The sequence below is a fragment of the Formica exsecta genome, unplaced genomic scaffold (assembly GCF_003651465.1).
Source record: "Formica exsecta isolate Colony F162 unplaced genomic scaffold, ASM365146v1 scaffold26, whole genome shotgun sequence".
In the NCBI taxonomy this organism is placed as follows: domain Eukaryota; kingdom Metazoa; phylum Arthropoda; class Insecta; order Hymenoptera; family Formicidae; genus Formica; species Formica exsecta.
This window is the reverse complement of record NW_021849866.1, coordinates 3,870,211-3,897,297: the sequence shown is the minus strand read 5'-3', so window position 1 is coordinate 3,897,297 and position 27,087 is coordinate 3,870,211. Positions and strand designations below refer to the sequence as shown.

The 27,087-nt window shown below is 35.8% G+C and overlaps 5 protein-coding genes across 9 annotated transcripts in view; 1 reads left to right on the top strand and 4 right to left on the bottom strand.

Annotated features, from left to right (window-relative positions):
- The window catches only part of LOC115236808 (ATP-binding cassette sub-family G member 5), a 16,412-nt gene extending 13,911 nt beyond the window's left edge, over positions 1-2,501 (bottom strand). Inside the window, exon 1 of the mRNA XM_029809500.1 lies at positions 2,223-2,501. The gene's annotated coding sequence lies outside the window, so the exon portion shown is untranslated. The remainder of the gene's footprint in view (positions 1-2,222) is intronic.
- An 806-nt stretch (positions 2,502-3,307) lies between these two features.
- Positions 3,308-8,043, top strand: LOC115236701 (ATP-binding cassette sub-family G member 5). The gene is made up of 6 exons (XM_029809308.1): positions 3,308-3,777; positions 4,617-4,874; positions 5,231-5,806; positions 6,008-6,230; positions 6,521-6,735; positions 7,027-8,043. Exons 2-6 carry the CDS (start codon positions 4,679-4,681, stop codon positions 7,692-7,694), a joined length of 1,878 nt encoding a protein of 625 aa, XP_029665168.1. The 5' UTR covers positions 3,308-3,777; positions 4,617-4,678; the 3' UTR covers positions 7,695-8,043.
- Positions 7,858-11,104, bottom strand: LOC115236702 (probable succinyl-CoA:3-ketoacid coenzyme A transferase, mitochondrial). The gene is made up of 7 exons (XM_029809309.1): positions 10,769-11,104; positions 10,055-10,435; positions 9,558-9,983; positions 9,352-9,460; positions 9,009-9,228; positions 8,623-8,834; positions 7,858-8,484 (listed from the first exon to the last, which is right to left on the bottom strand). Exons 1-7 carry the CDS (start codon positions 10,856-10,858, stop codon positions 8,297-8,299), a joined length of 1,626 nt encoding a protein of 541 aa, XP_029665169.1. The 5' UTR covers positions 10,859-11,104; the 3' UTR covers positions 7,858-8,296.
- Positions 10,977-21,516, bottom strand: LOC115236703 (PDZ domain-containing protein GIPC3). 5 transcript variants are annotated; one of them, XM_029809310.1, is made up of 7 exons: positions 21,232-21,516; positions 19,664-20,346; positions 16,069-16,409; positions 14,852-14,948; positions 14,178-14,560; positions 13,801-13,882; positions 10,977-13,677 (listed from the first exon to the last, which is right to left on the bottom strand). In XM_029809310.1, exons 3-7 carry the CDS (start codon positions 16,399-16,401, stop codon positions 13,520-13,522), a joined length of 1,053 nt encoding a protein of 350 aa, XP_029665170.1. In that variant the 5' UTR covers positions 16,402-16,409; positions 19,664-20,346; positions 21,232-21,516; the 3' UTR covers positions 10,977-13,519. The 5 variants fall into 5 exon arrangements, with proteins under 5 accessions (XP_029665170.1, XP_029665171.1, XP_029665173.1 ...); XM_029809311.1 differs by having other exon boundaries at positions 19,885-20,346; XM_029809313.1 differs by having other exon boundaries at positions 19,664-20,210.
- A 366-nt stretch (positions 21,517-21,882) lies between these two features.
- Positions 21,883-26,238, bottom strand: LOC115236855 (glucoside xylosyltransferase 1). Its single transcript, XM_029809571.1, is given in 2 exon segments — positions 21,883-23,940; positions 24,027-26,238. Coding segments are annotated over 2 exon segments (1,323 nt in total). The 5' UTR covers positions 24,690-26,238; the 3' UTR covers positions 21,883-23,280.
- Positions 26,239-27,087: the final 849 nt, after the last annotated feature.

Below are 27,087 nucleotides of genomic sequence, written 5' to 3'. Positions count from 1 at the left end.
AAGCCCCCCCCCCATCCCCCCCCCCCCCCCCCGCGAACAGAAAGAGAGGACGCAAACGGGGAGAGGAAACTAATTGAATTTGCAAATCACTCGCGCGAAGAATCGCATCGCACTCGAGGAAGTGTCGAAGAGCACTCCCGTGTGCGCTCGTTAAAGTCACCCGGCGTGACTTCGCGATTTCGCGGAGGGACGCCTGTCGTTGTAATGAGATTGCCGGCGACTCGCGATACGATTTGTATATTTACGTTTCGACACATCCGCTCCGAAGTATCTGATCGAAGTGAACGGATTGAATCCTTATCCCTTTCCGCTTTGCGATTACTCACCGCTTATGGGCTGATGGCCTTGCATCGCTAATGAGAAAACGCGCGGAATGCGACGAAAGAATTGACGGCTCGAATCGCACGCGCTTTTGCTTTTTACTTGTGGAAGAAAACGCATCTTGGGAAATATGAATAAAGATACATATGAGATAACGAGAAGGGCGTAAATAAAAGAAACTTAAGTCTTTGTTTTTCCGAGTTAATTGATTGCAAAATTAAGTTACTTTAACGGAAATTCCATGTTGATGCTTAATTACCAACTTCTTGCTTAATTGGTTTAAAAGTTAGAAACTCGAAAGAAAAACACAATAGTATATATCTCACGCAAAATTTTTACTAAAGAAAGAATAAAATTATAAAGTTTTTCTATATATAAGACTAAATCTCTAGACTAAAAAATCGTTCGGTAATTTCGATATATTTTTTCCTGTTGACCTATAATAAAGTCTATTATTATTTGTATTATTCGCTCCATCCGCTCTTTTTCTGAAATCCAAAAAAAGAGTTCTTAAACTACATTTCTTCGTTATACGACATAAATCGGGCGCTTTCAGCGTTCGTGATCTAATCCATTCCCAGGAAGGTAAGACATTATTTTCGCATGTAATACAAGTAGAAATAGTGGTTTCACGCGCACTCATAATAGAAAATTATGCGCTGCTATAATTTAGAATATAGTGAAACATGAGTTCTGTACGCGTTTTGCAATAAGATATTTTATTCTACGATAAAAATTATTTATTTTACTACTCGTAGAAATAGTATTGTTAGTAATAAAAATTGAGCTATATATATATTCTTAAACTAATAATTTTATTGGTAATCATCAAGTGAGAGAGAGATAAAAAGTTAATAAAATTTTTATGTTTATTTATGTTATATTTTATACTTTTTCTACATATTGAATTGTATATCAACTTTTTATTAATAGATTCGAGTAAATTGAAAGAGGGAGTAACTTTGTAGTTAGTTTTTTAAGTGATAAAAAATTATAAGATAATATATGTAAATGTCATGTGTTTTTGTTGTCGCATTTTTAAGGACCACTTGTCGACCAGTGGGTCGCGTGTTCCGCTTCCTTGAAGAAAAAGTATGTACTTATGAAACAGCTTAACTTGCGCGGCATGCGAGCTTTTAATTCACGGTTCAACGATGAGGAAACCTGATTTTGCATAACGAGAAAGACTCGCCGGTACTGGTGAAAGCAACAAGTGATTAACAACGCGCCGTTATTTCTTTTTCGAAGACGGCTGATTCGCTCCACAGATTCTGGATAGTATTATGATATCTTTTCATTTTGGAAAATCGTGACATATATTGCATAATCGAAATTTTTTGTGATCTTATAATTTACATTTTTAATTCATATTTAAAATTATTGTTACGTGTTATGCAAACGCGAGAAAATCAATTGTACTCCTAAATATAAATGTTCATGTGACTCGAACATAGAATAGTATAGATAATTAAAATCACAGCAACTATACGAGATTATATGAAATGTATCAAATATAAGAAGATAATAAAAATATTTTCCACAATTCTACCTAAATCTAAACGCGCAATTAAAGCAAAAAAAATATTTTTGAAGAAGCAAAACACAAATTTTCCTCGATGCTTTCGATATATAATAAAACGAGTCTATCCTTCGAAATTGTGCTTCAAACTGCTTCTTAAATTTTTTATTTATCGACAAAAGTAGAAGAAATACATGAAATTTATTTTTACCCGATTCAAGAATCCACCAAGTCCAATCAATATCAGAGCATAGAAGGCATGGAATGAAATTTTGTGAATAGACTCGAAAAATCCGTGCACAAGACAACACAACGCTCACCGCGAAGACGAAGAGGAGAAGGAAGGAGGCTGCGCCGCATGATCTTCATGACAATGACTCACCGGCTGTGTATTCGCGCTGGGCCTTCAACCTTGGAAGCTGGTCGAGTCACGACGCTGGTGACGACATTGCTGCCTCCTCTCCATGCCGGTCGTCGATTCTCCCGGTTGAGAGATGCACTTTTCGCAACAGGACGCACTTCCCGCGCGTGAGGAAACGATCTCTCCCTCTTTCCTCTTCGTCGTCACCCGCGACGCCGTCGATTATCCGAGAAAAGTCCTCCTGCAGCGTTTGGCGATCGCGAAGCGCCGAGTATCGCGCGACTCACCGGAGTCCTGTCCGAACGCTGGCCTGTCGCCGCTGACGGACGGGCCCGCCGAGGCCCCCACGAGTTTTCTCCCCTCCGGGCCCCACACGCGCCCCACCGTCGGGTTTGCCAAGTTTGCAATGGCGTAAACTCACTTTTGGATTTTAGATCTACGATCATCCAGTCTGCGGATTATCCCTTTTGCATATCATTTTTTTACACCTTTTGATCTCTTGTATTTCGTTATCTTTTCGCGCATTTTATACGCGCGAAGTGTATTCGATTAACGAGGAACAATTTTAGAAGAGTAAGAATATAACTTTAAGCTAGAGAAATAAGATACAATAGAGAATTAAATAAAATAATATTAATTAACATGAAATAAACATATTAAAATATCTTTTTGTTATACACGCGAGACTTTTATCTTTCTTTAATATATTATATAACAACTCTCTCGTCAAAAAATTCTCTACGCCATTCTTTATTCTATGTACAAAGATTCACGTCGACATACATTTTTGAGTAACGGTATATAATTAGAATTCTGACTTTTTTATTATTATCGAACAGTTATGTGATAAAGAAGTGGGCAGCATTTTATTTTTATTTCATCACATATACTTTCTAAAAGTACATTTTAATCTTCGTAATTTATATCTTATAACGCTTCACAATTCACATAGTTCGTCTTTCACGCAGTTTCTTGATTTGTAACTTTGTATAAAACTGCTGATTTATATTCAGATAATTTATACACAACATGAAATGTATATTTAGGATATTTCGCACGAAGAATCCTGACAATGTTTCGCGCATGACTCTCGGAAAATCTCGCATCGCACTGCTTACGCCGATGTTCTCGGCCTGGGTCGGTTTCCCTCCTACCGCGTGAGTTCGCGTCGGAGAAGACATTCACCTCAAGGAGAGCCAACTCCCAGCCAGCCAGGTATCGTTACCTGCGGCTACGCGTTTCCTGCGTCCCAGCCTCGCTCGAGCGAGTCACTTTTACGCTCGTGGCGTCCGCGCGCGGCGGCCTCAGTACGCGTTGCAATCCGCACCGCGACAGCCATTCGAGAATACACATTCTCGCGTTATCTTTAACGCATTATTACGGACTATCATTTTGTAAAACTTCTTCGTGGCAACCCGTCAAGGCGAGCGTCGTCTCTTTGTTAAAGTGCACGCGGCGTCCCCGAAGTCCGGACACGATCAAGTGTGCGATTGACGGATGAATCTAGTGACAGTTCTGCTTCTTGGTGTACTCCAAATGTTATTTTCAACGCATATAATTTATAACATCTTGCAAAGTTTGTATTTCTCTTTATTGATATCTAAGAAAATTTTATTTTCAATTTTTGTTAGAATCAATTCTTTTACTATAGTTAATTTATGATAATAAACATTCTTATATTATAAAGTCTCGGTTTAATAAACGAAAATATATTAAATAATAAATTAAATACATTGCAAAGAAAATAAAACGATTTATTATTATATTGTCTTGATTAATTGGCAAAGGAAAATATACGTGTATATGATAATTAAATATGCAATAAGAATTATATATTTACAGTAATATATTCAAATGTTAAATTGTTAACAATATTAAATTATATTTAGCAACATCTAAATGTTTAAGTTTTTAATACTTCAAAATGTATTAGCACGAATAATTAGAATAATATATTATGCTACAAAATTAATTTTTTTTTTTATATTACATGAGTTATTTAATGTATTTTTTTAACGGCCATTCTCCTGCCTGGCATTGCACCAATGTTTTCCTAACGAAGGATCTATGATGACGAGGACGTTTGCGACCGTGATTCGTCGTCGCTCGCTTAGATTGCTTTGTGACTTTGTACATATTTAATACTGAATCAGACTCATAGTTTTCCAGTGATTACTTTCTTGATGATGACACAGAGTTTAAGTTTCAAAAAAGAAATAGAAAAAAAGAGTAAAGTGTTTTTTTTTTTTTTTTTTATTAATATGCGTTTAATAAAATTTGTTCTTTTGATAAAATTAATGTATAATATAATTAATGCACACACATACATAATATGTATTATATAATAAAAATTATATAATATTCACGCACGCACACACATGAATAAATAATTTTATGATCTTTACCTTCATACAGTTCCGCAAGCTTTATCTCGAGGAATGTAATCGTGGGAAATAAACTTAATATTGATCCTCAAGATGATTCCATCCGATTGTATTCTGGATATATCCAACGTATTTCATTCCACCTCCGTAGTGATCGAAGGAAGTTGCATTAATAAATCCGAGCCTACCGCGGTACTTAGAGATGTATCAGCTCGTGTTCACGGAGGGGAAGTCTTAGCCATTCTAGGATCGAAGGGTTCCGGCAAGCGAGCTCTCCTTGATGTTATCGGTGAACAATTCTATTCATTTTTTCCTTCAATATTATTGTGCTTTAACATAATAATTTCCGTTATTTGCAGCGTTTCGCAAAAGTTTGTAAAATATAGCGTATCAATTGCAACGACTTTTTCACGATAATTTAATTAAAGTTTATATCATACTATGATTAATTCTTTTTATTATATTTTGTGAATTTCTGCATCACACACGTCTTAATAATTAAAAATTACATTGTTTGAATTTTATCGAAAAGGAAGATAAAGGAAATAAGAGGATAAGATTGTTAATGTCTATAATGATTCTATCCAGTCTCAGAACTAGCGTGGCATCGACCAAAATAACAACTCTTGAACATGTCTCTTTCAGCCGGAAGGGCGGAGGGCGAGACGAGAGGAAGGATTACTCTGAACGGCAACCTGTTGACGCCGGAGCTGTTCCGACGTCACGGCGGCTACGTGGCCCACAGATGTCATATACTGCCGAGTCTGACGGTACGTCAAACCCTGACGTATGCCACGTGGCTCGGCAATCTGAGCAATCGCGAGGCCCGGGTGCGGCAGACCCTTGCCGATCTGGCATTATCGCAGGTCGCCAACAGGTCGGTGAACGATCTCACTAGGCCGGAGTATCGACGGTTGATGCTAGGGATGCAACTGGCCAAGGACCCATCCCTGCTGCTGCTGGATGAGCCGACCTGGGACACGGATCCGCTCAACACGTATCTCATCGTCTCGATGCTATGGTCCTACGCCACCAGACGCGGCTCCATTGTCGTCCTCACCATGGAGACACCCAGATCCGACGTGCTGCCGTTCGTCAGTCGTGTGACGCTGTTATGCCTGGGCGCGGTCGTCTATTCAGGACCTACCAGGAGCATGCTGGATTACTTCACCTACATCGGCTTTCCGTGTCCGGAATTGGAGAATCCCCTGATGTATTATCGTAAGTATCGCGTAGAAAGACAACTTAGTTTTGTTTAACATTTATTATTTCAGAGATAATGCATTTTTTTATAACTTTGCCGACACAGATTTTTGGACTTACAATGTTTTAAAAAATTGATTTATTTATTTATCAATCTAACGATACAAAAAACAGTTTAGCTAATTTAATATGTTGGAGAACAATGTCATGCTTTTTCAGTCTGCTTGTCGACCGTTGATCGTCGCTCTAGAGATCGCTTCTTGGAGTCGAATCAACAAATCTCGGTTTTGGTCGAGAAATTCAAGGTGGACGGAATGCTTTACATGAAGGAAGCGCCGCAGATATCGCACAACATGAAAGATGCGGCTCTCGGCATCGTGCACAAGGGTCTAGGTCGAGGAATTAAGCCTGGATGCTTCTCGACTCTTTTGGCACTGTATTTGTGAGTTTCTTGAATGGTATCAGTTTTGATAAAAATACACAATTTCATGTTAATTAAACGAAATTGAGAGCCACATTTTCAAGGACTCTTTTACTTTTTTTCGGAGAAAAAATTTTGCGAAGATTATTACCTGCCATTTTTTAATATATTTGATATTTTCTCACAGCACATATATATAAAATAAGATTTTGAAATCTCGTCGAATCTCTATCGGCAAAATTGCGAAGGCAATTTCGGAACATCTTGTAGAGAGATTGATGATTCGCGATCATATATATTATTATATTTAGACGAAGTATGGCGGCTACGTTCTCCTTGAATAAGACCGGCCTGGGACACTTCGCCGCTCGCCTGCTGTTGCTGCCATTTCTGGTTGCCCTAATGAGCATACTGTATTCACATTCGAGTCCCGTACAGTCAAGGATATTCTTACAGACCGGCGGATTGATCTTCAACGTCTTGACATTATTTTACACGGCCGGGATAGCCGTGACCTCGCTTTTGTGTAAGTCAAAAATAAATCGATTTAATAGTAATAAACATCAATCTATTTACCGAATCTCCGCTAATTTACTATAATATCTATTTAATTCATTTACAAACTCCCAATTCTCTTGATTTCAAGGATATGTTTTTTTTTTAATTTCTTTTTTTTTTCTATTTTTATTTGCTAATTGTTATTCGAAGCCTTCGGGAATGGAAAGATAAAATATTCATTCACAATCCAGATGTATATTAAAGCGGATCTTCTTTTAATCTCTACGTTCAATTTAATGTTAAAGATTGATATATGTAGTTCCAGGTTTCCGTGCGAGATATTATCAAGAGAAGCGAGAGGGTCTTTACGGTGGCGCAATGTTTCTGACAGCGTACACTTTGCTGAGTCTTCCACTGAGCTTCATATCGACTCTGATAACAATCGGAATTCTGGTTCCGATTCTCGAGTTAGACTTGTCCTCTTGGGCGTACGCTTCCGGCATTCTGTGGTCCAGTTACGTAGCGGCCGAGCAAGTGACGGTAGCCGTGCTGATGGTGGTCGGTCGCCCCATAACCGGTGCGATCGTGGTCCTGTACATGACCCTGTTGTCCCTGGTAATCGCGTCCGGCGCAATTCGCAGCCTGAAAAATTTGCCCTATTGGCTGACGACGGTGTCGACGGCACTGCCAACTAGATACGCTTCTCTGGCGCTGAACCAGTTGGTCGTCGATACGCCCATCCTGTCCAATCTGCCCTACAACGAGAGCTTTGCCTGTCCGGGCTCTGCCGAGCTCTGCAGATATCCCGATGGCAAGACTTATCTGATAGAACGCTTTACCAAGGAGGGCGAGAATATATCCGAAGTGTTAAACGTGGATCTGAATCTACTGATCTCTTTGGCGTTCGCCGTCGGTCTTATTATATTAAACAGTGTCTTGTATTTGTTGCCGCTACCCGCTAGAGTGAAGGCTAAATTTAGAGAATAACATGGATAACAATTATTGTATTGCATTGAATCAGATACTGATATTTAAAGCTGAATGATCTACTATATATATAACTCCAATTTTCAATGTATATAAAATTGTAAATAACATAAAAGATAAAATTAAGATTAATATCGTGCGATCGAGAAAAAAACATATATCAAAAATATTAAAAATTTTTATTGTGTAAGATATATATTACAAAACATTATTTCATTTATATGTGTAATGTTTGTGTGCTACTTACAATATAGCATGTGCAACGTGATGTAATGTGACTTTACTTGCTCACGATGTGGCACACACATCGTATATATAAATTTCTCGTTTTCATAATATATAATTACAAAGAAAACCATATATGTACATTTAAATATTTCACTCTCGTGTACAATAATGCAATTAACATAACAGTTATTTAATTTCATTAACTATAACAATTACCTAATAATTTAAATGTTACATTATATTACATGAGATATTGGCATATATAAACAACAGAAATATTACAAGGACATTAATAGAAACAAATTTTAAGGACATTAATAGAAATCAAAAACTTACTTTTTTATTATTTATAATTTATGAAATATATTTACAATTCACGATTCATCAACTTCAACTTGTCCCATCTCCTTAAGATCGTCGACAACGCTAAATTCACAACCCGTCGAACTGACGATCTCGCTGATATCGATATTAGGGGCAATTTCGATGAGCTTTAATCCTTCTCCTGGTACTACTTCAAATACTCCTAGATCTGTGATAATTAAATTTACGCATTGTTGACCTAAAGAAATATTAGAAGGCGTTAAAATGAGCATTAAAATGTATTGTCATTAAATAATAAAATATTAAAATAACGTAAATAAATTTAGGAAACGAAAGGTTATGAAATATTAGTATTAAAATATTTGTGAGACATTACCTGTGACAGGCAAAGTGCAATTCTTCAAAATTTTCGGGTTTCCATCTCGGGCTGTATGCTCCATAGTTATCACTACCTTTGTGGTTGGCGAAGATACCAGATCCATAGCACCACCCATGCCCTTTACCATCATACCTGGTATCATCCAGTTGGCCAAATCTCCATTCTCCGATACTTGCATGCCTCCAAGAATAGTCAGATCAATGTGTCCTCTGTAAAGTACAACACTGTTAAACCTGTTCTGTAACGCTCAAAGAAAACAGTATTTATTATTATAATACACTAAATGTATCTTCTATGCATTTTCCAGCAACTAAATATTTTTTTTTTGATATATCACCTCTATAAAATACCAGCTTTTTAAAATAGTCTAAATAGTCACATACCCTCTGATCATGCCGAAGCTTTCGTCGCTGCTAAAGTAAGCAGCACCAGGTAGCACTGTTACAGTTTCCTTCCCAGCATTGATAAGATCGGGGTCAACATCGGCTTCGGTCTCTGGGACAGGACCCAGTCCAAGAATACCATTCTCTGACTGCAATGTCACTTTCACACCTTTTGGGATATAGTTACTAGCGAGCATGGGTATACCAATTCCCAAATTGGCTGTAAATATTTTCACCTTATCAAGTATTAAGCTGATAAAGGAACACGGATATATGTTACTTAAGATCTGTATATCTACGTATTTCTAATTCATGCAAATTGTATTCTTATTATCATACTTACCATACATTCCATCTTTAAATTCAAGGGCAGCGCGCCTGATAATCCTATCTCTCGCTTTACTAGCTGGAGTCACTTTCTTAGGCTTCATAGTTTGTCTTGTCGATCGTTTCTGTGTATATATATGTATGACGGAAAAAATACATTCATGAGAAATTTGCACAACTAAATATATCGACGAATATCGATCAGGATAAATAAACGCTAACCTCGACTCGTTTCTCGTAAGAGGGTCCTTTTACGATCCTATCCACGAAAATGCCGGGCAAATGGATCTGGTCGGGATCTAATTGGCCAATCTCCACGATCTCCTCCACTTCGACGATCGCTACTTTGGCGGCTTTGCACATCACAGGATTAAAGTTCCTGGCGGATTTTCGAAAGATCAGATTTCCCGCAGTGTCAGCCTTCCACGCCTTCACAAGAGCAAAGTCGCCAGTGATGGCTGTCTCCAGTATGTAGTTCCGTCCATTAAATTGATTCACGTTCCTTGGCTCGCCCGAGATCTCGGCGTTACCATTTTCGTCATACTTCAGGATGACGTTGCCTTCTTGCACAATAGTACCGAAAGCCGTAGGAGTGTAAAAAGCCGGAATACCGGCGCCACCTGCTCTCACACGTTCCGCCAAAGTGCCCTAAAATGATCCAATTTGTAAAAAACTGCAGAAGAGTTTTTGCGAATACTCTTATCTTCGAACCTCGTTACCTGCGGCGTTAATTCAACTTCCAATTGACCGCTGAGGTACTGCCTCTCAAACTCGGGATTTTCACCCACATATGAGGCAATCATCCTCTTGATTCTATGCTCCTTCAACAATATACCTAATCCAAAGTCTTCTACTCCAGCATTGTTCGAAACTACAGTTAGATCTTTAGAGCCTTTGTTTAATATGGCTGCTATTAGATTCTCTGGAATGCCACAGAGACCGAATCCACCAACCAAAAGTTTAGCCCCGTTATGTATATCGGACACAGCTTCCTCTACGCTCTTGAACACTTTACCATTGCCTACTGGTGTTTTTAACTTTTCAGCTTCCTCTTCCACTTGCGGAATATCAGCTTTGATGGAAAAATTAGCAATGCATACCTGTTAAATAAGATTTAAAAGTTTGATTTCATATTAAAGTATTTTAATGTTAACTTTTGTTGATCTACAAAATAAAGAATGCATTGATTTTATACTTGCATGATTATGATGTAAAAAAAATATATAAAAATTTGTGGTATACTAAAAAAATTACAATGAAGCAAATAATAATTAAAATCCATAAATAATTCAATAATCATGTATGAAATATATATATTGCAGAAAAGAGATCAAAATAGAAACCAAATAATTATCTTATCTATTAGGCTAGATAGAATAAATATAGGTTATCTGATAAAAGCGCAATAACAATCGCGCAAGTTGTTTACACACCCGTGTTATTTTTATAGAGCCTCGAGTGGCTGGCAAACCGCTGCTCAAACGTAGGAACACGCCACCGGCCTTTTTTAATACAAATGCCATAGTCACTATATGCTAAACATATAATTATTATTTGCAAGATTCTCTTGGGTCAAAGGTTAAATGCGAACCTATTTATTCTAATATTCTTTTAATTATTTTTTTTTATGATATTCTTTTATTTCTATTTTTATCGTCGTAAAGTAGATTCAATTTTGGTGTACGATTTTGTTTTAAAATATGTATCGTTCTTCGTGACAATTTCGTTAATTACGCCGGCTAAAACTAACTCTATATTAAAGTGCTTACGCACGAAGGCGCAGATGCTGACTGACAGATCGGAACGGAAAAGGGAACTTGGAACTTATTGGAACTCGGAACTCGGAACAGGCCAAGCCAAGTTGGCTTTTTCACGCATGCGCATCAATACTATAAGACTGGACTAAACATATGATCGGAATATGTGTGTATTGACGTTCCAATCCAAACTTATCAAAAATTGCATGATTAGAGAGAAATAAATGTGTCAAACCATATGAAACATGGAAAATATTAGTTTAAAGAGAATTTAAAAATTTTGAGATTTAAAGTATAACTAATATTGATATTGCCTTATGTTACTATCGCGATGTTAATACATATTAACATGCAACATATATTAATAATATTAACAGTTAATAATATAATTATTTTTCACTATAGGTTTTGATATTCTCTAAAATTTTTCAAGGCGCGTTTACGTATCGTAAAAAATACAACTCTATCAACAAAAACATGTTTATGCCGTTTCATAACGAGAGAACGTCATCAGTTTCCATAATCTTGTGAAACCGGATCTGAATCAGGAATTTAAAATTAATTAATTTGCTGTATTTCATGTGTTATAAGAGCATTTGAGTTTTGTGAAAAGGAAGAATTGATTTACAATTTAAACATTTTAAGACCGAACAATATGCTGTTTCACTCCTGCGTGACTTGCGTAGTATATAATATATTTACAAATAATACATGTTTTAATATAATACTGATTTTTCATTTTTTCACTTGTTATCTCTGTCAGATAAGGGATATGCCAGTCATCAATTGGTGATGACAATATTACAGTCTATAAATCGATATTCTCTCTCTTCTCTCTCTTATCTTGTTTTCATTGTCTGCATTACGATTAACCGATATATGGATCATGTAAAAATTATGCATTTACTATAAAGACTTTATTATGCTAAATAATAATTTTTTGCACACTTATACATTCACATCATAAACTTGTTCGCTCTTATGTATCAAAATATATTAATTCATTCTTAACATTGTGTATAATATCTTTCATCTTACTCGATATTAATGAATATTAATTTGGCTCATGTTAGAATAAATATCTAATTTGATACTAACATGATAACGCGTGATTTATTTTAATGCTACGTCAATATGTGTACGCTATAATTTGAATAATTAATACTAATCGTTGCAAATATTAGATTGTTTTTTTGCGTTTTTACGTAGGTCGATATCGACTCAAATAAGTAGTGAAGAGATTTTAGCTGCGACAGTAAAATCGTAATTGTTACTGCATATTCTAATATGTAAAAGTGATTTTGCTACCCGTAATCTATTATTCGATATTACAACATAATTCGTTCTATTTGTAAAACAGAAAAATCTCATTGAGTAAATTTGTTTCATAGGAACACGAATTTGCTCTGCTAAAGCAAAATAATCTATTGCTACCAAATGCATTTTAATATTACAGCGAAATTGTTATTGCTTTGATGGCGAGATAAGAATCAATTTTCTATTATAATAAAATAATTGACAGATTTAGCAGAATTATTTTCAGCAAACTCAAATTAGAATTCTTAACAAATTCTTTTGCTGTCCACATAATAACTGATCTTATTTTGAAATTTATGCTGCGACGGTATAAAATTTCCCATGTCAATAAACTTTTTCTCGTAGTATATTCTTATTATAACATTATAATTGCGTAATTCGGAAAATTATATGACAAACTTGATAAAATTTTGTTATTTCATCTCTTCTCAGATGATCAGATGAGCATTAACAATATTATGACAAGACTTATCGTGATTGCACTTTCGAATTATGTGAAGCTATCTTATCAGATATAAAATTTTGTAATAATTTAATTAAAGACATGAACAAAGAGATTAAACAAGCTTTCGAAGAGAATCAATCGCGGAAATTCTCCCTTCTAAAAGAAAAAAAAAAGTAAATTTGACATCAAATAATAAAATCTTTAATACAACTTTAATAGATGAAAATTCTTTTTTAATGTCATTGCATCAAAAGCTATTCTCAATTTTTTATAACGCACAATCTGCAAAAAATGTTTGCATCTATACTTTTCTTCAAATTTGACTCTGCGCTTGTCGTATGACACAATGTACAATATGATATGGAATATTGCAGATTTCGGCCTGCATCTTCGCTGTCGGATGCTCGATTTTCTCGTATTGATACACACACATTCGCAAACCAAATCAAAATTTTGAATAAGCACGGAGATCTCGAGAACCACGACTAGCGTTAAACATTAGGTTTCCAGAATCATGGTAACAGACGAGGATAAATGAATGTCACTTGTCACGTAGAAGAGCACTCGTTTACGAATAATTTCGTCCAAAATTTCGTTTCAACGAAGCTCTCAGCCATTTATTTTCCTTATCCGCGCCGCTAATTGTTTCGTCATCGATCCTCGCGTCATCGATGTCGACCCGCTCTTGCATCCGTCACGGCGCCCCATAATTCGATCACGAACTCGTCGGTGAAACCAAAATCCTCCAAGTCGGAATTATCTATCGCCTCGGCGAAGTCTATGCTATTGCATTTGCCCTCGGCGAGCTCCCAGATTTGCGTGGCTGCGATCAAAATCAAACATAACAATCGAATCAGTCTTCAATGAAGCAAAGTGTATATAAATTTTAAAAGAACGAAAAAGATGTCAGAAAAAATTTTTATTACACCCGGATTCAAAAACCTACCTAATTCCGTATCAGAGATTCCCATAAAGCTCTCCAAGATAGTGTTGATCTTCTCAACGCCCAGCGCAGCCGCGTCGTCAATCTGTGAGCAAATATTTATTTAATATTTTTTGATTAGTGCTTAGTACTCGTTATTATTTATTAGGCAGGAAATAAACATACAAATTTGTACACTTGAAGATGGATTTAAATAATTCAAATATATTATAAAACAGCTTTTTATCTTTCAATGTCATTAACATTTTTCAAGATATCATCAGAAGAACGTTGTCCTGATAAAATATATATTTTATTTATTTTTTTTTTTTTTTGACGAATTTATCACCTATAATATAATCTCTTTGGACGGTCTCTCAATTTTTATCTTTACTGCATACTTGTTGTATTATCTGCGTGCTACCGTCGGCCTTGAATCTCAAAGTCTCCTTGCCGGATCCGTAGCCGACTTTCTTCCCCTTCCTGGGATCACCGCGCGGTCCGATGCTGCCGAAGCCGTTCTTCTGCGGCTCCACTAGCCTCAATGTGAACGTCGAGCCCTTCGGTATGTCCTTCAACATCCTCGCCACTTCAAAATGTCGTTTGCCCACAAGACTGGTCGAGTTGATCCTCTCGATGTGATCGCCCACCTCGATCACCTTTATTCTGTCGATCACGGAGCTCTCCTTTATACGTTTTATGAATGCGTAACCGGCACCATTATCAGTGATAGTCAGGCCCAATGCGTCGTCCGTCTTCACCAGCTCGATTTCCTTAGGCCGGCCTGCGTGAAAAACGCGTTACTCTTTTACGCGCGTTCGTGAAAATTTAAGTATAATTTAATTCAAGATAAAATACTATGAGCCAAATTTTATTATGATGTCTTAAATTATTATATAATAATTATTCCGACTATTTATTTACACTGACGTTTATTCTAATACAAAAACAAATATGTCGTTTAGAGTTAGTAATGAATTAAAAATTAATATTTCTCTTTCTATCGATTTTTGCTCAAAATTCAATATTGCTCTTCTTTATGATTTTATGACTACAACAGCAAATGGACAGCAACCTTTTTTATGTGCGAATATGAAGTCACCCACACCGATTTGTCCACCTAGTAACTCCGTCATGTCCACTTTGTGCGTGTTGAGTGTGCAAAAGAGAATCTGGAACAATAAAGTTTCTTACTTGATTTTCAATATTGAGCACTTTACGTGATAACATTAATTAGGTCTCAATTTTGAACTCTTTTTATTTAAATTTTTATGAAAATTACTAAGTTTTACATTAAACTTACTCCGATTAAAATTTTACTTATATAACAGATTTTACATTTAATATAATTTTATTAAAGATTTTATCTAACTTTTATTGCTATCTTTAATTTAAATAGTTATATTATTAATTGGTTATTAATGGTAAATAATTGGTAAACTTTTTATCTAGATTATATATCCATAGACTTATTTTTCTAATTTCCTTTAACTATGATAAAGTACAATAGTTTGTTTAGCTGACGTTGCAATGAGAAATTGTTCGACCCCGCGCTCTAAACGACCCATAACGAATCGACGAGCGACCTGCTTACATCGCGACCGCGTTTACACATCGAATTACACGCGACTCTCTCTCACTGAGACATATCCGCCGGGTCGACGAGATGCCACGGTCCGTGACCGGCGTTTCCGGCGTTTCCGGTCTCGTGTCTCCCTACGTAGGGCGTTTTGCGTTAGAAATAACGAATTGATTTTCCTGTGTGTATTTATATATATATATATACATGTGCCATTTCTACTCTAAACATCATGATTATCAATTATGAATAAATTATCTCTCACATCTTCATCATGAATTATCTCTTTTATTTTTTATTTATTATTCAAATATAATTTTGCCCATTTATAAGACACAATGCAATAAAAAAAACATTAACATCTTTAAAAATAACATTGTAAACTTGTAAAGACAGAAACGCATTTTAGCATTAAAAGCAAAAGAAATATATATCTAAAGAGAGAGTGAAAGAGAGAGAGAGAAAAATGTATGAAATAAATAAATAAAATACAGATATACGACTATTACTAACTGACAATGTAAATTTCACACTCGATGAAACAAATATATCTTTCAAAGAGGAAAGTCATTCAATTCGACTGCTGTACTTGCATCTGACAAAGAAATAGTAGAGTCACTTCGTCGAGTTCATGAGAATGCTAAATCCTTCAATTTACATCATTAAGTCCTTTCTTTTTTTTCTTCTCAAACTTCTTAACAAATCAAGCTTACCTCTTCCGCGGGCAAGTCGTAGCACTCGGCGATCTTCTGGTACAGTTCGCGGACATTGCTAAAGTCTGATATCAGTCCCGTGGGACTGCCGTGGGCCAGCTGGCAGTGGAAGACGAGCGAAGGCGATTTCAAGTCCCGAGACGAGGTTCTCGTCTGCTCATGCTGAAGAGGAGCGTTATTATTGCACGACCGGCTACCGGTACCGTTACTGCTCGCGCCTCCGTCATGATTGTTGTCATCGGCAACCTGATGATAGTTGCGATATTGCACGCCGTTCACAGCTTTCTCCGTTATCGGCGACCTCGACGTAGCCCGCGCCTTGAACAGCGGCATTCTCGATTCTGCGCAAATAAATCAAACAATGAATTTGTAATCGGGATATTCCTGGGTTCTGAACGCAAAATTTTTTATCAAGAGTGATGGATCGATATAACTATCATTCGCAATGACTTATAACTGTCACTCGCGATTTTCTGAACGATTATGACTCGCGTAAAGTGTATTTTTCGAATCTTTATTCAAAATATTTCAAAGCATTTTCCAAAATTTATTTGCTATGTCGAACAAGGCACTGAAAGATTGACGAGATAATACTAGTTTGCTAAAATTATAGCGGTCTACATTATATCATTGTCCATTCAAAACTGTTTCTTTTCGTGTGAATCACCGTTCTATTTCTCACTTTTTAATTCTTAACCGGTATTATGCGAGTTCTGAAAAATCATATATTTTTCATCATACATTTTTCATTACATTTTCCAAGAGCTGTACTTAACTAACATCAACATTGCTGAGGAAAATCTCAAATTTCGTGCATACTTCAAAGTACATTTTAAACTTTTATCGCAATTAGAGAACTAAATTAGTATTTATATATTTAATCCTACAGATCAATAATTGCGATACATTTTGCAATTCCGCAGTAAATAAGAGGCATTAAATAAGAGAGATGAGAACCACGGTGAGGGAGACCTACGGTAATTGCAATCTTGCAATTTGCCTGCTGTGCAATGAGATAAAAATTATCTACCGGCCACATGTTACATACCACGAATACAATCTAGCTGTAAAATATATAGTGAATATTTATTATTCCTCGTAATAATATACTTGTTCCCAATTTTACAAAATTATCATGTAGAACGACGTGTGCAGTAATTTGTTCAATCTATAAATATGTTTATAAACACGTATTTAGTAATGGTTTAATAATATAATCATCCGCCTCGTTTGCGCATCAAGATTATGGATTGCGACAAACTCCTTTTATACGGTACTTATTACTCACCTGAATCATTTTTCTTCGGGCGAGGAATAAATACCGTATAATATACGTCTTATACACTCCTACTTTTTGCAACAATTTCGAGTTTGTCTATCAAAATCTATCAAAAATTAAACGAGATTTTAATTAAAATTTTACGAAATATGTCATTTCTTAATTTTTTATCGAGTTAAATTTATTAACAATAATCAATAATCGATATTAAAAACAAAATCGATATAAATATTTGTAAGTCTGATAGAATGCCTAAAAATATCCATCAAATATGTGCGTGACAATTTCAAGTACCAATCACAGAAAAAACAGATTGCAATCATGAATCAAAATCTAAGATCTAAATCGCGGAGTTCTGAAGTTTCCGATATCTAAACGATAATACGATCAATTCTAATGTTCGCAGTATTGCATCACGTGGTTCTCGAAACTCGTGATTCGTTATTGGAGTCAAATCCTCGTTTATAATTTCCTGCAATATTTCGCAGGTAGCTCGTTTGAGTAATTGCAAAACGTACGCAATACATCCGATGTCACGCGATTTTATTAGGAAAGCAATGTTCTTGTCGATGTTATGCAATATCGAAAGAAGCGCGGCCAGGAATGTAGCAAAATTACCTGCGATTTTATTATTCGCGTCAAATTGAATATACTATGATGCAATCATTATCCAGACATCTGGATGTCTAAGACATATGTAACACACTTTCTTTTAACTATAAATAGTAGACGATAAGTCGAAGGAATTTAAGCTGATACGATGTCAATAACTAGTATCTAATTATTGCATAAATGTACGATTTTTTATAACAATTGACATAAAATATGTTTTTAAACTTAGCGTCATGAATTTATTTAAATTTTATTTTTTTTAACAGAGAGAAAGAATTTTTAATATTTCTTCTTTTCGCATTTTTAGAATCTTTTTATCTCAAGAATAAAAAAGTGATTCTTAATAGCTCGCGTATTATGACAAAAAAATGCGGTAAATACACGATAAAATATCTCATATGTCATCAGTAATTTTATCTGATAATTCAATGAAGCGTAATTAATAAGTGACATCAAAATATACGCAAAATAACATAGATTGATTCCGCACAACATAGGCGAAAAACAGGCGAATAAATAGCAGTTGGATTCGATTTACGTATATAGGTCGTTGGCGTTTCTCTGACTAAGCTGTTGCGAATTTCGTAAACGCTATTCTGCTACGACAATGCAAACTGTCAACTATGCGCAATATTGCCATTCGGCTTTGATTATGATTAAACGTCTGACGATCTAGATCGCGTGACGAATTGTGATTCGGATTCCTCATCGTATTTCCTCGCCATTAATTACCGACACATTGAGTAATAAGATCGAGTAATAAAAATTCGCAATAATCGATTAATATACTAAAATAAAAAAATGATCTGAACAAGCAATGAAATTTTTTTAAATTAAAGTTTCTTTTATAAGGACTCTAGCGCTGGAGCGGTTAGACAAGATAAATCAGATGAAATCCACTGATCTCCCTATCTTTAACGTTTGACATTTATTGGCGTACTCTCTCTCTCTCTCTCTCTCTCTCTCTCTGTCTCAAATCTAATTGTTCAATCATTGTCCAATCAGATTATAGAAAAATAACAATTGATGGAAGTGGCGAGGAGATACAAGCTTTTCTAGAAACTGACATCGTGAATCAAGCAAGAAGTAAATATGCAATACACCTTTTGTTCTTCCTTTCATCTATCGCAATAGACAAAAAATATAATATATTTTTGTGCAAGATATTAGAATAATAGAAATAACAGTATTTTTTTCTACATTGAATCTTTTTTCAGCTAAATAAAACTAATTCTGTATATTTAATTTCTTGTTTAATATTTAATTTAGACACCTATTATGTATGACATTATTTCCTCTTTATTAAAATATTAGAATGCAATTACACGGCGTTTCTCGCAATATGAGTTAATTATTACCGCAACTAGTCTCATTATAAATTCAGAGCAGCTTTTGCCGTACAACCTGCTGGTATACATTAAGAGTGATTAAAACTGATATTATATATGACCGTGTGCCACGATACTGAATATAAGCATATACAGTAGCATCGCATCAGAACAAATATAGGGTATCCCAGAATTACTCTGTGGAACGTAATTTTTTAAATATAATTTATACTAAAATTTTATATTTTATATTATAAGTGCCAAAACGCGATAAATCCTCTCCACAATGTATACAAAAAATTGAAATATGAAAAAGTATTTTACAACATAGGCGCAGATACTTGTTACAGAAATGATGTAAGTATTGATTTAATACCTATATCCAGATAGACGAAAAAGATTGTATTCGGAATAATATTTCACAATCACCACGTCACTAATCGTGAACAAACGACGGGGTTTAGCTGAGATGCTTTTTCGAGACACCCTGTACAGCACGTATTACACGTCGATACCGTAACATTACAAGCAAGTACACGCTGGCGTGTACAAATAACACGCAAAGCGTCCAGGAGCGAGAGAAGCTCGGCCTCTCACCTGTTCCCGTTGACGTTCGACGCGCACCTGTATCCGTATCCTTGTTTTTAGTTTATTTTTTTTTTTTCACGAACGCGACATACGCGCAATTATCACTGTAATCACACAGTAGAATGGTAATCGACCGCGTACCACGTCACGACTGATAGCCACTCGAAAGTACCTTTTTCTTTCTCTCTTCCTATTCGTTATCGCGCTCTTATCACTCCTCTCGTTCTCGCTCGATCTTTATCGTGGATTCGTGAATAAAACGCGCGCGCGCGGACTGCGTTGCTCGATCATCATCGTGGATCATCAGGGCCGGCTCTAAATCGACGTTTGCGCGACTGTCAATTTCGTATGTTGCGAAAGATTGAATGGAATGAAACGAATTAATGGAAATTTATTTTCGCTCTTGCGACTTTCTAATTTTTGAAATTAGAAATCTTTGAACTGTTCTATTACTTTCTGCTTCTTCACCATCTATTTTAAATTTTATGATGAAGACACACGGCAATTAAAAAAGAAATTTAAAAAGAATATATACCGGAGTAAAAAATGCAAAAGTATTAAAATTTTACAGACAATTTAAAATCCAGAATGGACAGACGCTTTGTGTGTGTGTGTGTGTATCTATTTCACGCATTTTGAAAATCCATTTTTGTATTATACCAAAATTACTTTACGTCAATTTATAATTAAATAATTCTAACTAATATAATATATACTTATTTTGGGAAACAAACTTTTTTTAAATTTTACTTCAAGAATTTTATTCGTATCGTGTTTGAAGACGCTCAATTCTATTTTATTGATATAAAATATAAAAATGATACGTATATACGACACTCCTATCTTTCCTACTTCACATTTGCCATTTAACTACATCACTGAATGACCACATCAGCATTTCAGCCGTTAAAACGCAATAAATAACCGGCGATTCCATTCGATTTAATTTCTTTTCGTGAAAGATTCCTATCACGTGGCTCTTTCAATTAACGCTAAAAAGATCCGCTTTTATATCATATTTTGACTTTATAATTAAGATTCAGAAGATTTAATGGCAGCTTAATAGTTCACTCAACTATGAGTAGCGCATTCGCTAATCACATCACTTTTGATTGTACCAAATATTTATATATTTAAAAACATTATCCTAAAAAATTCTTAGTCTTCAAAAAGCATTAAGAAAAAACAATCTATTACTTTTTTTACGTAAAAAGAATTCTTACAGAGTACAAAAACATCACAAATCTGCTATTTATTCCAAGAGAAAGGTTTAATCAATTTTCGATATAAAATATTTCGAATAGCATCGCTTCTCCGAAAAATAAGCGATTTATTCATTTTATCGAAACTTTATACCTTGCCGTTCGATTTCTCACATATTTACGGAGTCGGAAATCTATATTATCCGGAAAAAATAAACGGGGAATCGCGGTCGCACTGGACAATTAACGGTTGCCGTTTCTCCTGATCTGTTTAACACCAGCGACGCCCTCCTCGGACACACGAGACCATTACAATGGAAGAAAATATCGCGCGAGAGCCGATTTCACGAGCTCGCGTGCCACCGCAACCGGAAAGCAGCGGCGAGAGGACTGATCGCCGGGGGCCCCTTCTCGCGGCAGCTGACCCCCTCGAACGTGCCCGTCTCCATCCTACGTTACGTTACGACACTAATAATGAGGCGTGAACCACGTACGAAATTTTTGCTCCGTATTTAAAATATTTAATTTCATGTATTTCTATATATATTATATTTTTTTTCCTCTATAATAACGATTTTCATCATCCAATATATTTTTCAAAAACGGGAATTTCTCTCCCCCCCCCCCTACCATTTTTTTTTCACGTGATATCATATGTCTTTTTTTCGTAATAAATAAAGATCTGAAACAGAAATAATAGATAATACAAGTCTCTGTTTATGTATTATGCGACATATTAAATATATAAAGGTATTTCTCGCCGACATTAAGATTGACGTATTAAATACATGTTCACATTTTTGTATGTGTATTATATAGACAGATCTTTATTTAAGCCTTATATTGTACAATATTCTTTTTTTTATATTAGGAAAGTATCACAAATGACATCGAATCGTTGAACAATCAAACGATACAAAATACGTATCAAATCGTACAAAACCGCGAGAAAACGTGTCTAAAAATGTGAACACTTTCGCATGTCGAAATGTAATTCATATAAAAATTGTATTATAATTCTCATACTCAGATCTGTAATCAATTATCGTTGCGCCAAAATGTGAAATGCTTATTTTGGAAATGGTATAAATATTTCGCATAGATATAGAAACGGATGTATTATTTCGATTCTAACATTTTCGACGTCGGACTTACATCACTTTCATAATAATCCCGCACGTCTGCATCGATCAGCTTATCTCTTATTGAAACCACTTATATGTGTAATAACCATGCAAATAAGGAGCAAAATCAATATTGTAAACAAATTTAATATTTTTTTCTCAATTTTCATAGAGAAAAGAAGAGTATCATTTTTTTATTATTAAAATAATATCTTAAGAGCTTCAAGAAAGAGAGAGAGAAAAATATCAAGAGATGCAGTAGCATGTCAAATATATATTAGCAACAATTTCATAAGAGATAATATCTCGTTTAAGGACCAAATGATTCAAAGATAAGCCCTGATCATTGCTTTCCCTTACCGATCAAGTATTGTCGCAAAAAGTATCAGATAAAAATGTATAACAATATATTCGCCGCACCATCGTTCCTACAAACAGTAACAACATAGCGCACTTGTTAACAAAAAAAACTCAAATGCACTATATATAGAAAAAGTTCAGTCTATAATATGTGGAGAATCGTCTGGAATTAACGCGCGAATTACACTCTTTAATTTGCAAGCAAATCGCGCTCGCAATTTTATAGATTCCCTGACTTAATAAACACATTAAAAACATATTGTCCGTAAATCAACGTAGTTCCGCGGCAGAACATACATTGGTGACCGGATACGTTAATTGACGTAATTTACACACACTGCTTATTCTTACATAATAACGAAGCAGGATGCTTATATATTAGCATAATGACTCTTCGTTTACAAATCTGTACTTTTCGATTAATTAAATGTATCGCAACGTGTATTAAAACGCTTAAGTATGTGTGTATAGATAAGTATTTACATATAGTTAAGTATTTTACGATCTCACAAAAGAGAATATTCCGGAAGAAAAATGCGCGGACAATATTACATTATGTGGCCAAAAGTGGCTACGCAGATATGTACGATTACTCTTTAAGTTATCGCTTCGATATATATATCTGTATATCGTGAAGACGAACGCATCTATAAAAATTTCAGAAGATACAAAGTCAAACTGTATCTCGCGCGAACACGTATAAAAATGGAATAGAAGTTTCAAAAATTATGGGCAGCTAAATGTAGCTCCGGTTGGATGATGAACACCTTTGAGACTCGACCGCAGATAGACTTATCTTCCATCGCCAGATAATTTCTCATCGGCACGAGCAACTCGTCATACGGATCCGTGTTCAGTTGATACTCCTGCATGGCCTTGTACACGGCCCTGAAGGGCGGTTGCTTCTGCGAGTGGAAAGTGCCACGAGAACCATGTAACACCAAGGCGCCGTCCCTCTCCGCTTCCTGGCAGACCGACGTATACATACAGTGATCGGGCCTATAGTTGTACCGGCACGAGTACACGTATAGCTTCTCCGGATGATGGTGAAATATTATGTTGATGATATCTTGGTCGCCCCAGGTGATCTTCAGTCTGTATTCCTTGTGTATAGGAATCACGTAGTCAGTCCATCGAAACTCCCGCATTCTCGTCAGATTCATCAGCATCACTCCAGAATTGACGCCCAACTTGCCATAATATGGATGCTTGGCGAATCTGTTATACCAGCCAGTGTTGGGATCCTCGTGTTCGGGGCTGAGGGCTGCCAGTTGGCTGGAGTTCATCTTTTTAAACTCGTCCCAGATCTTGTCAGGTGGTGCCAAAAACAGAGTGTCCGTGTCCACGTAGAGCACCGCATCCGTGTCGTTCAACACAGTCTGGAATATACGAATCTTATGAATCTAACTACACTAGTAAAGAGACATCGCTGGAGAATCAAATCGCCAGCTGATCCATAGCTTACCGGTAGAAACAATCGCTGAGCCGCACAGGGCTTGAACAGCTTCTTCCACATCGCCACATCGCTACCGTCCGGGAAGGTGATGGGCCGCACCAGAAAGTCGAATGTCTTATTCGATATGAGCCTCCATTCCGACAGCTTCTCGCTGAAGGCTGGTATCAGATTGTTCTCCGCAAGTATCACAAACTGCAGTGGCCTGTTGGTGAAGACCAACGCCGACTTGAGCATGGTCAGGGCCTCGTGCAGCCTGTCCCCGCACACCACCACGCATATCGTCACCTCGCTCGCCGACGACGACGCCGGCGGTTTTTTCTGCTGCAGCGTCAGTCGCTCTCTGCTCGCGGGCGTCTGGTCGTACAGCTTACTGGAGAAATTGGTCGTCACATTGAGCAGTATTATCAGCGCGGCCAGGATAAGGCACAGCAGGAACAACTTGTACACGGATCTCATCGCGTCGAGCTTTACGTCACAGGCCTGTCTTCGCACGTACTGTTTCTCTTTCTCTATCGTTAACCGAATCGCGTGCGCGACATTGACAGCGATCTGGACGGCATTTTGGATCCGCCGACGATGATCCGTTGACGGTGAACGCCGTTCGGTGTTCGGTCGCGTCGTCGATACTGAGTCTCTGATCTCAAGAGATGGTGAGCGCCATATTTACGACATAACCTCCCGCCTCCCGATTGAAATATCTATTTGTTTTGTTTGCACTTTCTACACTCTCAGATTTTTACTCCCTCTCTCTCCAACGGGCGAATATACATTCATCTCGTTTCATTTCATGTGCAGAGTGCGAGCAAAACGAATATAAAATGTCATAAATAGAAAAATGGAGTTCCCCCTCTCCTATTTGAATATATAAATAATCATCTAATTTTATGTAATAACTTATCCTTGATAATAAGGTATCCTTGATATATCAATAAAATTATAGATAAAAAGCATCTATACAGAAAATTTCATTTGTACAATATTATTTAATTCTGCTTATATTTTGGTGTATATATAATACTGAAAAATTAATAGCAATAATTGTTAATAACTGTAGAATAATAATATATTATTATAATATAATGAATTTTCAAATTATATAATTACGCGATTTATTACTGGAATATTATCACAAAAGAAGTGCACACTAATAGATATTACATTATTATATTGCATGGGACAGTAATGAATAATGTTATACACTATGAATTGGGCTATACTTTAAAGATATTAATTGTTTCTCTATGCTGCTAATAATTTTCCAATCTACATCCTGATAAAAGAGAGTATCAAAGTCTTGATGGCCCATCAAAGTTTTCAATGCCTTTTTCGCGTCGTTCCTACAGAATGATAATTAAATATTTCACATTTATTTTGGCATCGTTTGCTAAGTCAGAAATCATAATCGTTTCTTCAATTTTATACGGAATATGAATAAGTTAATTTTAAAGAGTATTTTAATGTAAGGGTAATAAGAGATTTGAAATATATATTTTTTTATAATATATAATATTCTGCAAAACAAGTATCTCGTATAAATCTATTTGTCAAGAAATAAAAAATTTCTTGTGTAAAGAGAGCTCTACAAGCATACATACATGTAAAAGCGTCTCTGCGCAGTTACAAGGAATTTTTATAAGTATAATGATATATTCTTTATCTGTTGATTCAATACCTTGTTTCATTATTACCATCGAGAAGAAATTTGGCGCACATTATAAATATCTTTCGCCGGCAATCCTTAAAACTTGGATTTGACAATAAACATTCCACTCCAATAATGTTAATAATATTATAAAGCAACCGACTTACGGTCGCTCTTATTAATGGGTTCTTGTGGCTGCACATAAAGATATGTCAAAAATTTCATGTACCTTACATTTCGATAGCATAAATAATCAATAATTATATAATAAGCATATAACAATGAAAATGTACATTTAAGCAGACATGTTTGTGTGAAATAAATTTGTTCATTTACCTGGCACCATGTTCACTTGTTAATATTCGGATACAAATTGCAGGGGATAAATGTGTCACCATAGAATCCAAGGCACGTTGAGCATCGTTTCGAATTCCCTTGTTCGTGTGCGTACTTTTTAAAAGCAACATGGATACAAGTTCATCAAACTCAGGTCTTTGCGTACACTGAACTGTCTTGTATAACTCCATCGCCACCTGGCAGACAGTTCTAACGACATGAGGTCTTGTATTTTTCAGTAAACTATAATATCAAAATATCAAATTAAAATAAAATAAAATAGTCGCGAAATATATAGCGGAAATCTTCGAATGAGAGACCTGCACAAGCTTCGATATATGCGAGGCATACTGGAGTCCAGCAATTCCGGCTGAATCCTTGAAACGTGCATGAGCTTTATTAGAGCTGGAATAGTGCTCTGCCATTGATCCTGCTTTAAACTTTGCAACGCATATTTTAGCGTTTCTTGTGGATTCGCAAATTCCTCTGGTGTTCCTATATAATCATCCTCCAGCAGAGCTGCATAATCTCCATAATTGGTCATAGGGTTAGCATCCTTTGTATGTTTACTAGATTACCGAAAAAAAAAAAAGATTTATATTTAAATAAAAATAAAAAGATTTATATTTAATAAAAATAATTCAAAAAATTTCCTATTTTTTATATTCGTATTTATAAAAATATATTTTTTATTTAAATATTGCTATAGAATATACATTAGAGCGCATTAGAAAAAAATTCTAGTTGCATAGCAAAATACATTAAGTTAAATGCTCGCGGAAATACCTATCGGATAATCGTGGATCTCCCGAAGCACCCGAATACGCCGTTTCGACAAACCGTGTTCTCATAAGTTGCGTTGAATTTGTATTTTCACGTTGAATAGATACGGAAGCTTTTTCCATTGCCGCGCACGTTGCAGACTTACCTTTTTTTTTCGAGATATATTTTTATCGCAAAATACGTATAAACGCGTTAAAAATTCACTGTTATCTAAATGTCCCTACCTGCACCATTGCACATAGGACATGTAACATATTTCTTGCATTCCGTGTGCGCCATCTTATTATAAATTTATATCGGAATAAGGCA